Raw genomic sequence first — 15,385 nt, 5'->3', positions numbered from 1 at the left:
AATCGACTCCTGCATTACCCCTATTTGATTTTGTATTTATAACCCTGTATGCACCTGACCAAAAGTCTTTTTCCTCCTGCCACCGAACTTCACTAATTCCCACTATATCTAACTTTAACCTATCCATTTCCCTTTTTAAATTTTCTAACCCACCTGCCCTATTAAGGGATCTGACATTCCACACTCCGATCCGTAGAACGCCAGTTTTCTTTCTCTTGATAACGACGTCCACTTGAGTAGTCCCCGCCCGGAGATCCGAATGGGGGACTATTTTACCTCCGGAATATTTTACCCAAGCGGACGCCATCATCATTTAATCATACAGTAAAGCTGCATGCCCTCGGGAAAAATTACGGCCGTAGTTTCCCCTTGCTTTCAGCCGTTCGCAGTACCAGCACAGCAAGACCGTTTTGGTTAGTTTTACGAGACCAAATCAGTCAATCATCCAGACTGTTTCCCCTGCAACTACTGAAAAGGCTGCTGCCCCTCTTCAGGAACCACAAGTTTGTCTGGCCTCTCAACAGATACCCCTCCGTTGTGGTTGCATCTACGGTACGGCTATCTGTATCGCTGAGGCATGCAAGCCTCCCAACCAACGGCAAGGTCCGTGGTTCTTGGGGGGGCTTTAAAGCGTGCAAGCTAGAAAACAAATAACATCTCTGAGTGAAGTAGGTCTATGTCATGTCTTTTTGTCAAGATCTTTGTAACAACCAACTGTTGTATACAACATGCTGGATACTGGTAAAGTTTCCCTATCACAGTGTAAATGCATACAAGTTGTGTTGGCCATCAAAATGAAAGCATACGAGGTGTGGCTAGAAAAAAACCGGACTAGTACAGGTGAAACAATAAAACGAATGCAATAAGGCTGAAAGTCGCGTGGCCTGTCACGTGACTCTCGCTCCGCCTACTGCTCGAGTTTCATCTGCCTCCTGCACTCAGTCTGCCCGTGGCGTCTGTTTTAAGTAGTTGACGTTTTGTCTGTGCGTCGGAAAATGTTGAGTGTACAGAAAGAACAGCGTGTTAACATCAAATTTTGTTTCAAACTAGGAAAATCTGCAAGTGAAACGTTTGTAATGTTACAACAAGTGTACGGCGATGATTGTTTATCGCGAACACAAGTGTTTGAGTGGTTTAAACGATTTAAAGATGGCCGCGAAGACACCAGTGATGACACTCGCACTGGCAGACCATTGTCAGCAAAAACTCATGCAAACATTGAAAAAATCGGTAAACTTGTTCGACAAGATCGCCGTTTAATAATCAGAGCAGTGTCTGAGTTAACAGGAGTTGACAAGGAAAGTGTCGAACAAGTTTACCGATTTTTTCAATGTTTGCATGAGTTTTTGCTGACAATGGTCTGCCAGTGCGAGTATCATCACTGGTGTCTTCGCGGCCATCTTTAAATCGTTTAAACCACTCAAACACTTGTGTTCGCGATGAACAATCATCGCCGTACACTTGTTGTAACATTACAAACGTTTCACTTGCAGATTTTCCTAGTTTGAAACAAAATTTGATGTTAACACGCTGTTCTTTCTGTACACTCAACATTTTCCGACGCACAGACAAAACGTCAACTACTTAAAACAGACGCCACGGGCAGACTGAGTGCAGGAGGCAGATGAAACTCGAGCAGTAGGCGGAGCGAGAGTCACGTGACAGGCCACGCGACTTTCAGCCTTATTGCATTCGTTTTATTGTTTCACCAGTACTAGTCCGGTTTTTTTCTAGCCACACCTCGTACAGACGGATTCCAAGAGAAAAATCAAACTCTGAGGTGGTTACGTTATTTAATGTTGGAAGTACAAGATGGTCTTTTCAATGCAAATAATATAAATCTGTGGTCGAAATTGCGAGAAGTATATCTCTGCGTATCGTTTTCCTCGCCTACGTCGCAGTTCGTGGCACGACTAACACAGCATTAATGGCCGTTATGGATAAATTTCGCATCTCCATTGCGTCATTTTCTACACAAACCTCTATGATCCAAGAGCGTCTAATTATCAGCATTTGGACACAAAAGACAGGTAACGTGACAGAGAGCAGTCCTGGATCACCATCCTGAATCTCAATGTCTTGTTAACCACAAATCATGGAGTGTGTGCATGCGACACTGTTAGTGGCGGCCCATCAATCTACAGAGTATGTTAACCCTTTCACTGACGATATTTATCTAAAGTAACAATTTTCCCCCATAGTTATACGCAAGCACTAGGAGTCCTAACGCAGTGTATTCCTCAGTCGTCCATTGGTGATGAACTGTTGTCGGCGTCTACCTCTGTAGTGCACTATTTTGTCACGAGTTGGCAGACGTATTGCTAATTGCTAGAGAACTGTGAGCTGACAGAGAGTGGCGAATGAGAAAAGGTTTTATCACGCAGGTTGGCCGGTTAAATTTCATGAAAAATATTTGGGTATCTTTATCTAAATTTACATAAAATAAAAGGCAATTTAGCAATGGAAAGAGTTAGTTGCTCATGAGTTATTTCGTAGATTTTTATCATAAAAACCACTTTTTTTAAATATAAATCCTTCATAGCTTTCAACAAGACTTATTGATAAAAAAAAACAGAAAACCCTAAAATAACTTTTCCTTACAATTTGAAAACAGTACTAGATGAAGGATTTAGTCTCGGAGGCCTTCTTTGTATTGTTGTCTGTAGATTCCGGGCTTCATCGAAGTTTTCTTTTCTCTAATACTGATCCACAATATACCTACTACTACATAGACACCGAGATTATTAGAGACACGGCAACAGTTTGGATTGGATAATGATGAGGAAGACATTCTGCTTTTTAAACGAATCATTGCAGCATTAGGAAAACATCTGGGTAGTTGGGTGGAGTCTGAAGGGCAATCATACGGATTGCGATCCCGTTGTCTTGAGCGCTGTACGTCATTGTTACAACACAGATGCGGACGGCGTTTCTCCCGCATGTGACGTAACGGGCGAGTTGTGGCGCCCTGGATATATTGTATGTTCGGAGTTGGGGCGGCCGCACAGGACGCTCGCCAAAGCCGAGGCCCGGCAGCAACCACGTGGTCCCAAACGTTAGCTAAGCAACAGTGTGATGCCGCACAACGGCCGGTCCAACCGCGTGGCTGGGAATTCCATAGTGACACTGTGTTGATAAAGGAGACACGCCGGGAGTGCCAAAGATGGCGGATTTGTGAAACCCTAATGGCAGACATTTCACCGTTAGTATAGAAATTAATAGTAGCCAGATGAATCACGATACCTCAAAAAGAAACATGTACATTACCATTAGTTGCACGACGATTCTGATGGTGTAATCAGATTTTCAATATCTTTATCAGTTTAAAGTTTAGTATCTGACTGTAAATTGTACAAGTAACACACAGCAACGAATTTCCAAAATATAAATGCTTCATCCGATTTAGTTGATCGCCGTATCTTTAGAAAGCTATTAGTGTAAACCTAAATTGGTATGAATTACAGGCATGTAACTTGAGTAGTACATGAGTCACTGGAGGTCAAAGTGGCCCATTACTATCGATCGCGTCAGGCCATAAGCACTCCACAGCTACACGAAAAAACGGTAGCAGCATACTTGTAAATATATTTATTCGTCTATGTCTTTGTTTATATCCGATATATACTATTGATGAAGAAATTGGTTAAATATTTACTGTGTGTTAGAAAGTACAGAGACATTAGGCTCCTGGCCTACCTTTTGCTTCTTTTCTTTTGATATGTGTTTATTTAATTTTTAATGTATTTAATAATGTGTGTTAGAGCGTATTTATGGTCCAGCCGTAGGAATATTTATTTAATTTGAAGTTATTTAAATGTACCTCCAGTACTTCGTGTATGTTTCATTATGTTTGTGAGTGTATATTGGGTTGAAGACAGGGCGGGAGCGCTCTACCCAATCACAGCGATCGTTGCAAAAAGGACACGTGGAGAGACTGTATGGAAGTGGGGAGGCGCATAGTTTCCGGGGAGGACACGTGGCAGTTCGGAACAGTGCGCCGCGAGGGGTACGGCACAGGACATTGGGGGGGGGGGGGGGGGGGTTTAGTGCAGGATGCGACGGCGCGAGGGACGCACGGTCGCGGTTTGCGCGTGGTCGCGGCAGATAGAAATACTTCGGAGTGCCGACTTGTGCACTTCTACAGTGAAGTAGTGTGCGTGGAGAAGTGAATATCTCGCAAGCTATGTTGTTGTTCTTAACTAATTAAAGGCAGTAGGAATCTATTGTTTCCCTGTTAATTAACTTATATTTTATTTAACTGCTGGACCACCGATACCAATAAGTGTTTTGCAGAAATATACCGCATTCTCAAAAGTACTTCTACTATCGTACTCATCACAAAGTCGTTAAGACTCTACCTGCAGATTTTATTTAATTTCAATCTTTTATTTATAAATTTAGTTGCTACATTCATAATTCGCAATTGCCGAGTGACAGAAACCTTAGACCATTCGATTCACGTGCGTATACCTATAGCCGGCCGAAGTGGCCGAGCGGTTCTAGGCGCTACAGTCTGGCACCGCGCGACCGCTACGGTCGCAGGTTCGAATCCTGCCTCGGGCATCGATGTGTGTGATGTCCTTAGGTTAGTTAGGTTTAAGTAGTTCTAAGTTCTAGGGGACTGATGACCTAAGAAGTTAAGTCCCATAATGCTCAGAGCCATTTGAACCATTTTCGTATACCTATCGTATACTGTAGACTGAGCAGTATTTGGCCTGTAATGCCGCAACTACGTATCCCAGCCCCTAGACAACGAAACTAGCCAAAACTTTTAATATTGCAACTCTGAGTCGGTGAGAACGTAGTTGTGGGCCACACCATCACACCATATCATTCCATATTGTTTGATAGTCCGCACCCAGAAGCGAAGGAAATGACCGCAAGCCACCTGCTGCAGGATTTTAACTTTATTGCGAATTTTCATATTAGAAGCCTTTGACGCTCTCCCTAGAATTTGCTCTATTGCATAAACGTAAATAAAGATCTGTATTTATGTGGTCCACCGGAGAAATTTCTCTAAGTCCACATGAATTTCTGGATGCCGTTATTACCCATGCTGTTTCTTGTGATGTTGTTGCAGGACGTTTGTCAACATAGCGCTGCTGACCACCTACTACAGCACCTGCTGCGTCTACCTCATCTTCGTCGCGTCGAGCATCAAGCAGGTCAGCAGATTGGGCCATGTGTCATCAAAACATTGCAGACGATGTTGCACTATCACCTGTCGCATCTTTATGTGTCATGTACATTCCCGTTATAACAATATCTGTTTTTGTGTAGAGGTATAGCTGGACAGTATCATGAAAAATATTCGAATCTCGACTTTCATTACTGCCTGACAGTGTTACTCTATGAGCATTCGTAGATGTGCAACAGACACTGCCACTGACCCTGTATTATATAAGTTTTTTAATGTTTTTTCAGATATTCTTTATTCCAGTCTTTGATCACAGTATAAATTCCTTCGACGATGACCGGTTTCTGTCAGTAATGATCATCTTCAGATCTACAATATAAAAAATATACAACTAGTGGGCAATCTACCATTCAAAACAATACAGTATTTCCAATCACCCTTTTAACCTCATTAGTCAAATGTCAAAATCTGTAAAATTCCTTCTTATCTCATCTAGTCCACAAATAAAGATACACTGAAGCGCCAAAGAAATTGGCATGCGTATTCAAATACAGAGATATGTAAACCAGCAGAAGACGGCGTTACGGTCGACAACGCATGTATCAAGATTTAAGTGAGTTTCAAAGTGATGTTAAGTCGGCGCAAGAGCGATGGGACACAGAATCTCCGAGATAGCGATGACGTGGGGATTTTCCCGTACAACCATTTCACGAGTGTACCGTGAATATCAGGAATCCTGTAAAACATCAAATCTCCGACATTTCTGCGGCCGGAACAAGATCATGCAAGAACTGAACCAACAACGATTGAAGAGAATCTTTCAACGTGACAGAAATCCAATCCTTGCGCAAATTGCTGCAGATTTCCGTGCTGGTCCATCAACAAGTTTCAAAGTGGAAATCATTCAACATAACATCATCGATATGGGCTTTCTGAGTGGAAGACCCACACGTGTACCCTTCATGACTGCACAACACAAAGCTTTACATCTCGCCTCGGCCCGTCAACACCGACATTGGACTGTTGATGACAGTAAACAAGTTGCCTTGTCTGACGAATCTCATTTCCAGTCGTGTCGAGTGGATGGCCATGTATGCGTATGGAGACTCCATGGACCCTGCAAGTCAGCAGCGAACCGTTGAAGCTGGTGGAGGCTCTGTAATGGTATGGGGTATGAGCACTTGGTGTGATAAATGGCCCCTGATACGTGTAGATATGGCTCTGACAGGTGACACGTATTAAGCATCCTGCCTGATCACCTGCATCCATGCATATTCATCGTGCATTCCAAAGGACTTGGGCTATTCCAGTAGGACAATGCGACACTCCACAAGTCGAGAATGGCTGCAGGGACACTCTTCTGAGTTTAAACACTTCCGATGGCCACCAAACTCCCCATACATTAACGTTATTGAGCATATCTGGCATGTCTTGCGAGATACTGTTGAGAAGAGATATCCAGCCCCTCGTACACTTACGGACAACGCTGCTGTTCCCTCCAGCACTACTTCAGACATTAGTGGAGTCCATGCCACGTTGTGTTGCAGCACTTCTGCGTTCTCGTGGAGGAGCTACACGATATTAGGCAGGTTTACCAGTTTCTTTGGCTCTTCAGTGTATAATACTTAACCTTTTTAACTTTCTCTGTCCTGTCGTCCTTAGATTCGTATAATATTACGCTGAGAATTTGCGCGTTAGGTTCCTTCGTATGCAACTAAATATTGGTTGTTTTCAAGCAGTTCCTCTGCTTTTACTCTTCAGCGTTTTGATCCGCATAACACAGACAATATGAACACACATTTTCTTAATGTTCTGTTTCTAATGTTGTTGGCGACTATTGAGTGTTATTGACAACTGTCAGATTTGGTATATTTTTGGTCTTTGTGTGTGTGTGTGTGTGTGTGTGTGTGTCTACACGTACGGTTAAAAGTTTTATTTTTATATTTTTTATTAGTTTTTGTTATTCAGTTGCGTATAGAAGGATCTAATGTGAAAAGTAGTAAAACGTAATAACTGTTAACGTGTTCTCGAGAATTAAGTCGTCAAGGTCCCTACGTGAGGTGAAGAACATTAATAAATTCGACTCTAAGAAACAATTCTTGAAATATTTTAAGTATCTCTAAATCTTAAACATGGCCGCGAAACAGCAACTGTGTGAATCTGAATAGGTTGAAAATCAGCCAACCATTTGCAAATAAGGGTTTATTAGCTCTTGACGTAGGTTTAGATATTTGTAAAAATATCTCCTTCACAAGTAGTGGGCCTTGTTTCATCATATGATTGTACATTACATTAAATGAAGCGGAGCAGCTCGTGTCATGTATAAAATTGAAAAACAAAAATTGTCGCAAGCCATGACAGTAGCCAGATTACATAAGAGAATAAATGCTCAATAGTCAATTCCCGCAGGCAGAGGCTCTTGTCAACATAAAATTGTAATATGCGTCACAGGATAAAATATTTGCATAAGTTACGGGTACATCATGCCAGAGACTAACTAAGGCAGTTAGTCTCTGGAATGATGTGCACGTCACTCTGAAACAGACGTGCCTAGGGGGATTGACGTTTCTTTCTAAATATCCGATTTCGCCTATCAGTGCCACGTAATTACGATTACATTCACCCTTGCGATTCAAACTTGATTATATTTTGAAATTTCATGATGTGCATCGCTTTTAATTTCTCACTGTTTACGGCTAGTTGACGAGTTCGTTTTACACTTATGATTGCAGTATACTATGATAATTATTAGGTAACTGATTCTCACATGTGATAACTTTATTTGCTAAGAGTATGAAACTGAAGCCGTCATTATTCAGAAGTGATCGTCAAACTGCTATTCCATTTGTATCAGGTCCGTCCAAAACTACTTCCGTATCTATGGTAAATGCTTTGTGCTTCATAATGGATTCACTTCAGGTTCTCAATGAGCATTCAGTCTATGCACAAACTGCCTAGATATTTCTTATCAACGTTGTATCTTTATCATAAAGCTGTCCAGTACTGAGTCACAAACCTGTTGCATACAAAGCAAAGCTGCGACGCCCGATGACTGTGCCGAAAAGCAGGGCGGCATACAGAGTTTGATACAATTTCGTATTCGACTGTCGAAGCAAAGTCGATCGGGACACATAGCAACTAACTCTCTGACACTAAGTTAAATGTATATAAAGTGAATTCAATTTTTTTCCTATGCTTAAGGACATAACTGTAATAACAGCACAGTATTTCTGAAAGCTAACTGATTCCATTGTAACAACACAATCCCTCCGAAATTGTATTTTGGGATTGCTGTAAGAAAAATTTCAAATGTTGAAATCAGTTGAATTCACCATTCCACATTTTGCTACCATCTATTGAAGATCTATAACAACTAAAGACCATAATAGGATAACAGGTTTCATGGGGGATCAATTCATTTGGCTAATTCCAAAATCGTCTCAAGTATCAACAAAGAGAACTGTTGTGAAATATTAAAATTCATTCAAAAGAGTATTTTCAAAAGTAACATAATTTAATCAACAGATGCTAGAGGCCAAAGATAATGTTTTACACGCACAACAGTATCTGAAACGCATCAGCTGAATTAATATTAAATATTCCCTACCTTCGGAAGTACACTGACGGGAAAAATCATAACACCGAACAATAATGAATGTAGAGTAATGAAATTTCGGAAATACATTTGTCTAGATAACATATTTACGTGAGTAACATTGTAAGACCACAGATTCATATCAGCGGAGATAAACTATTGCAAATGTGAAATGCTGGTACATTAATCACGGTCTAACCGCCAGAAGTTGAATACAAGCATGCGAACGTACATGAATTGTGTTGTACAGGTGCCGGATGAAGTTCCATGCCTGTTGCACTTGGTCGATCAGTACAGGGACGGTTAATGTTGTTTGTGGATGAGGCTGGAGATGTCGTCCAATGATGTCCCATATGTGCTCGATTGGAAACAAGTCCGGTGATCGAATAGGCCAAGGCAACATACCGACACTCTGTATGCCGTTTTGGGTTACAACAGTGGGTTGTGGGCGAGTGTTATCGTGTTGGAAAGCATCCCTGGAGTGCTGTTCACGAATGGCAGCACAATGGTGCGTGGAATAAGCAAGAGATTGCTCCTTCTCACACGCGAATTCGCAAACCGGACCATAGCTCCAGGTGCAGGTCCATTGTATGTAGCAAGCGTACAGGCTGTTCGCAGGCCCTAACTGGCCTCGTCTTAACCACCACACTCCCACCAGTGTCACTGAGGAAGAACTGGCTTTCATCAGAAAACTTCCACCTTGTCCTTCAATGAGTTCTCGCTTGGCACCACGGAAGTCACAGATGGCGGTAGTTTGGGGTCGTTGAAATGCACGCCACAAGGGGTCTGACTCAGTGCTTGTAGCAGTTCAGTGTGCCACTGTGGTGCCATCTGCTGCTGAAATTGCTCCTGCAGATGCAGTACGATGTGACGGAGGCATAAGGCGACCACGATGGTTGCCCGTCTCGGTAGTACCACGTGACCTTCCGGAGCCCGGTCTTCTTTCGACCATACATTCCCGTAATCACCGCTGTCAGCAATAATGTACAATGGCTTCATTCCTGCCACCTCTTTGTGCAGTATCGCAGAAGGAACATCCAGCTTCCCGTAGGCCTATTACACGAGCTCGCTAAAGATCAGTGAGGTGTTGATAATGGCATCTTTGTCGTCTTAAAAGCGTTCTTGACTTACATCAACTCACCACGTCCAGTCTTAAAGGTAAGTAACGCTCACGATCGCCACAGCGTGTATTTCAAGCAAACCTGATTTGCATCCTCGTAGTGGCGCTACTATCGCGACTCTTACGCGACTGACGCGAAATTCGAATAGACGACACGTTTTAGATGTAGAAACATGCCTAGAAGTATTTCGCTCATTTTTCTCAACTCCTTATTCATGGTGCTAGTTTTTTTCCGTCAGTGTATTACAAACTCGCGAAGTCCAAGCCCAGTTTGGAATCAGGACGAAAATTTCTTGAAGATAAGGAACAATGAACCATGGACCTTGCCGTTGGTGGGAAGGCTTGCGTGTCTCAATAGGTGCAACCACAACGGAGGGGTATCTGTTGAGAGGCCAGACAAACTTGTGGTTCCTGAAGAGGGCAGCAGCCTTTTCAGTAGTTGCAGGGGCGACAATCTGAATAATTGACTGACCTGGCCTTGTAACACTAACCAAAACGGCCTTGCTGTGCTGGTACTGTGAACGGCTGAAAGCAAGGGGAAACTACAGCCGTAATTTTTCCCGAGAGCATGCAGCTTTACTGTATGATTAAATGATGATGGCGTCCTCTTGGGTAAAATATTCCGGAGGTAAAATAGTCCTCCATTCGGATCTCCGGGAGGGGACTACTCAGTAGGTCGTTGTTATCAGGAGAAAGAAAACTGGCGTTCTACAGATCGGAGCGTGGAATGTCAGATCCCTTAATCGGGAAGGTAGGTTAGAAAATTCAAAAGGGAAATGGATAGGTTAAGCTACTACAAACAGCATAGTTAACGCATTATTGTGGCCAAGACAGACACGAAGCCCACGTCTACTACAGTAGTACAAGTTTATATGCCAACTAGCTCTGCAGATGATGAAGAAATTGATGAAATGTATAATGATATAAAAGAAATTATTCAAGTAGTGAAGGGAGACGAAAATTTAATAGTCATTGGTGACTGGAATTCGACAGTAGGAAAAGGAAGAGAAGGAAACGTAATAGGTGAATATGGAATGGGGCTAAGAAATGCAAGAGGAAGCCGCCTGGTAGAATTTTGCACAGAGCATAACTTATAGCTAACACTTGGTTCAAGAATCATGAAAGAAGGTTGTATACATGGAAGAATCCTGGAGATACCAGAAGCAATACTGACCCTACGACTTATCTTAGAAGCTAGATTAAGGAAAGACAAACCTACGTTTCTAGCAATTGTAGACTTAGAGAAAGCTTTTGACAATGTTGACTGGAATACTCTCTTTCAAATTCTGAAGGTGGCAGGGGTAAAATACAGGGAGCGAAAGGCTATTTACAATTAGTACAGAAAGCAGATGGCAGTTATAAGTGTCGAGGGACACGAAAGGGAAGCAGTGGTTGGGAAGGGAGTGAGACAGGGTTGTAGCCTCTCCCCGATGCTATTCAGTCTGTATATTGAGAAAGCAGTAAAGGAAACAAAAGAAAAGTTCGGAGTAGGTATTGAAATCCATGGAGAAGAAATAAAAACTTTGAGGTTCGCCGATGACATTGTAATTGTGTCAGAGACAGCAAAGGACATGGAAGAGTAGTTGAACGGAATGGACAGTGTCTTGAAAGGAGGGTATAAGATGAACATCAACAAAATCAAAACGAGGATAATGGAACGTAGTCGAATTAAGTCGGGTGATGCTGAGGCAATTAGATTAAGAAATGAGACAGTTAGAGTAGTAAAGGAGTTTTGCTATTTGGGGTGCAAAATAACTGATGATGGTCGAAGTAGAGAGCATATAAAATGTGGGCTGGCAATGGCAAGGAAAGCGTTTCTGAAGAAGAGAAATTTGTTAACATCTAGTATAGATTTAAGTGTCAGGAAGTCGTTTCTGAAAGTACAGTATATGTATGGAGTGTAGCCATGTATGGAAGTGAGACGTGGACTATAAATAGTGCAGACAAGAAGATAATTGAAGCTTTCGAAATGTGGTGCTACAGAATAACGCTGAAGATTAGATGGGTAGATCATATAACTAATGAGGAGGTATTGAATAGGGTTGGGGACAAGAGGAGTTTGTGGCACGACTTGACCAGAAGAAGGGATCGGATGTTAGGACATGTTGGGAGGTATCAAGGGATCACTAGTTTAGTACTGGAGGACAGCGTGGAGGGTAAAAATTGTAGAGAGAGACCAAGAGATGAATACACTAAGCAGATACAGAAGGATTTAGGCTGCAGTAGGTACTGGGAGATGAAGAAGCTTGCACAGGATAGAAAAGCATAGGTAGCTGCATCAAACCAGTCCCTGGATGAAGACCACCACAACAACAACAACAACAACAAGTTGGAGGTAGTGGCACTAATATTGGACTCAAGTATGGTTACTACCACGTTAGCATATATTTAAATAAAGTTAATGTGTTAACAAAAAACTCTTTCTGAAGTGATAGGAATAAAAATAAAGTTACATTTCAGGCAGCTTAATTCTATCATATTTACAGGTTATTGTGATCTCACAACCCTTAAACAGGAGGAACAGGTACGTCTTTAAACATATTTAAAAGAGACGCCAAGTATCACTTCAGAGTGAACTGATGTTTTGGTAGGTTTTCTAGACTAGACTTACAATACTTCCAATTTCTGCAGAGTGGACCCGTAACGCGAACTTGGCTAGTTTGCCTTTTTAACGAAATTCTCCCTACATCGACATTACCCAAAAAATTTAAAAGAGCAGAAAATATCGCTATCCAAAATCCAGGGAAAGGAGGAACAGCTTCAAAACACTTCGACCCAATATCTCTACTTAGCTGTGCTTACAAGCTATTGGAAAGAATGATTCTAAACCGAATCCAAGATCAAATTAATGCTATGATATCGCCTGAACAAGCTGGATCCAGACCTTATAGAAGCTGCTGTGAACAAGTGCTCTCCTTGACTCCTCACATAGAACCTCGTGAATACCGATAAATCAAAAAATCTCTTCATACCTCAACATTTATTTCTTAAAGAACTTACGAGAGATTCTCACAGAAAGAACTGGCATCGGACATATTTATGCACTGTTGCCAACTTACATGTGGTTAACTTTCGCAGAAATTATTATTGTTATTATCGTATGCAAAAATTACAGTAATACACATTTAGCAAAACAAAGAAATATATATAAAAATGAACATGTGAAATTATATACAGTACACAGACTACACTCCGATGTTGATGGACTCGATCCAGCGGAGTGCCTCGTCGGATGCTTGATGGAGCTTCTCAGTGCCACCACGGAAGCGTCTGATTGGATATTCATTCACAATGTGGCTCATTGTTTGGGTGTCACCACAGTCACACACACTGTCACTTGAAAAGCCCCACTTGTGCATGTTGTATTTGCACCTACCCTCTTCAGTCCGATATCTGTTTAACTGCACCTTCACCTCCCTTGGTTGGTGGAAGACTGGAACTGGAACTGTTGGATTGTCTACAACTTCGTGGTTTCTTGTAGCTTGCCACTCACATTTCCACTTTGCGTCCTGATCGAATCCTGTGGATAGCATTTGGACTTCCATTTCATATGCCGGTCTTCTAGATTTGAGGCGTTTCCTAAGCAGTGATAGCAAATTGTCATTAAGATCGAGTTGTTTTCAGAAACTTGCTGACAGGGGTTGTAAAGAGCAGTCTTTCGACGGAGGTCTGGTGGACTGATGTTTGAAAACACTGGTAGCCAGCAAGTATGTGTACACCGTACTGTACCACTAATTACTCTCATAACTGAATTCAGTTGGACGGCTACTGTCACAACGTGGGCGCTTCCGAGCGAAATTGGTGCACAGTATTCCGCTGCAAAGTATACCACTGCAAGGGATGCTCCTCGGAGGATTGATGTGGTCGCTCCCCATGTACTGCCTGCCAGATTTCTCACAAGGTTCACTCGTGTTTGTGTCTTCTTGGCCAAGTTGGAAGGGTATTTTTTGTATGTTAAAGTTCTGTCCAGAGTGACTCCCAGGTATTTTGGGCTTTCGTTGTATCTGACTGTGCAAAGAGGGCCGAACTGTGGACTGATCTTTGCTGATGAAAGGCGATTAGAGAGGTGGAACAGGCTTACCCCGGTTTTAGAAACATTTGGTCTCAGTCTCCATGTCTCAAAATACTCATAAACTTTAGTAAGGCTGTTCGTTAGGTGTTCTTCACATTTAGAAAGGTCTTCACTCTGATATGAAATTGCCAGGTCATCTGCATATTGAAATTTTCGGCAGGTCAGCTGTATAGAGGTTGAATAACACTGGAGCAAGAACAGAGTCCTGAGGTAATCCGTCATTGAGTACATGCCATCTGCTTTTCTCTTCTTATTGATGTACTTTAAACCGCCTATTGCTTAACATGTTACTTAAGAGGTTGCCTGGAGTATTGCAAGGTATTGCTCTCAAAAATTTCAATAATAGGCCCTCGCACCACACTGTGTCATAAGCTGCTGACAGGTCAATGAACACTACTCCAGTTTTAAGTTACAGAGGCTGACATTCTACAGAAGGTGGCATTAATTTCATTTGTATGTACAACTCTTTTCAAATTCAAGACAAAACAAAACAAAACAAAACTAGACAAAGATACTCCAACCTACACAATAGGCGAGTTTCCTGCAAACACTTTCGTTTGACATTCTTTCTGCAGGTAGCCACCACTGGACATTAGTTTTTTGCAGCTAACTTGAAACATCGAAAATAATAGGCACAGCATTGTTATACAGTGGCCTTTAGTCATTTACTTCATGTACAAACTCGTCTTCAAGATTTGAAGAACAAATGCGAATGATATTTGTCAGAAACCAATTTTCTCTTCTCGTCAGAACAATCCATTTCTCTGTCAGCTGCTTGTTTTTCAATAGAAATCTAGCGTAAAATAATAAATTCACACATTCACTTAAAGTCAAACGCGGGGAAGTTCTTCCTGGGCTAACGCATAACATTTCTAAACCTAACTAACTTGAAATAAGAAATATTTGTGTTATATTCTTTCTGTGCATGCAGTTACACGCTGCGCAGATGGCGTGCATGATTCCGAAAATGAATTCGGGAACTGCTTTTCACACAAGTTCGCACTCGTGCAGTCTCGCTTTCAAGCCACAGAATGTCTACACAAAACATGGCTGCTATCACTACAGCGTGATACCGCAGAGTAAGTGCCACAGCCTCTCTACGTACATTCTCTGTCTCTTTGCGTCCAGCCTGCGCCACACCTGCGACATCCAGGTGTGTGCCGGCTGTTTCCGTGACTATTGCCAGAATATATGGCCTGTTTACACTTTGCCCATTTCCCACTGAGTCAACTGCTGCGTGCATGTAGCTCATTTGCCACCGGATGCAAATCAAGGTCACAATAATCTGTGTGTCCTAGAAATGAAATGTTTTTAAAGTTTATCCTTACCGCAGCTTCCGTGTCCCACTGCTATAAACTTCATTATTTGCTCTAATGTTATACAGGGTGTTGAAAAAGGTACGACCAAACTTTCAGGAAACATTCCTAACACACAAATAAAGAAAAGATGTTATGTGGACAT

General features: G+C 42.0%; 1 protein-coding gene across 1 annotated transcript in view; it reads left to right on the top strand.

Annotated features, from left to right (window-relative positions):
• Positions 1 to 15,385, top strand: part of LOC126253337 (proton-coupled amino acid transporter-like protein pathetic) — a 154,277-nt gene that overhangs the window by 105,310 nt on the left and 33,582 nt on the right. The window contains exon 6 of the mRNA XM_049954602.1: positions 5,081 to 5,165. Within this exon, the coding sequence (XP_049810559.1) occupies positions 5,081 to 5,165 (85 nt within the window). The remainder of the gene's footprint in view (positions 1 to 5,080; positions 5,166 to 15,385) is intronic.

This window comes from Schistocerca nitens, chromosome 4 (genome assembly GCF_023898315.1).
Source record: "Schistocerca nitens isolate TAMUIC-IGC-003100 chromosome 4, iqSchNite1.1, whole genome shotgun sequence".
NCBI classification, from domain to species: Eukaryota; Metazoa; Arthropoda; class Insecta; order Orthoptera; family Acrididae; genus Schistocerca; species Schistocerca nitens.
The sequence above is the reverse complement of the archived record's forward strand: the minus strand, read 5'-3'. Positions and strand labels throughout refer to the sequence as shown.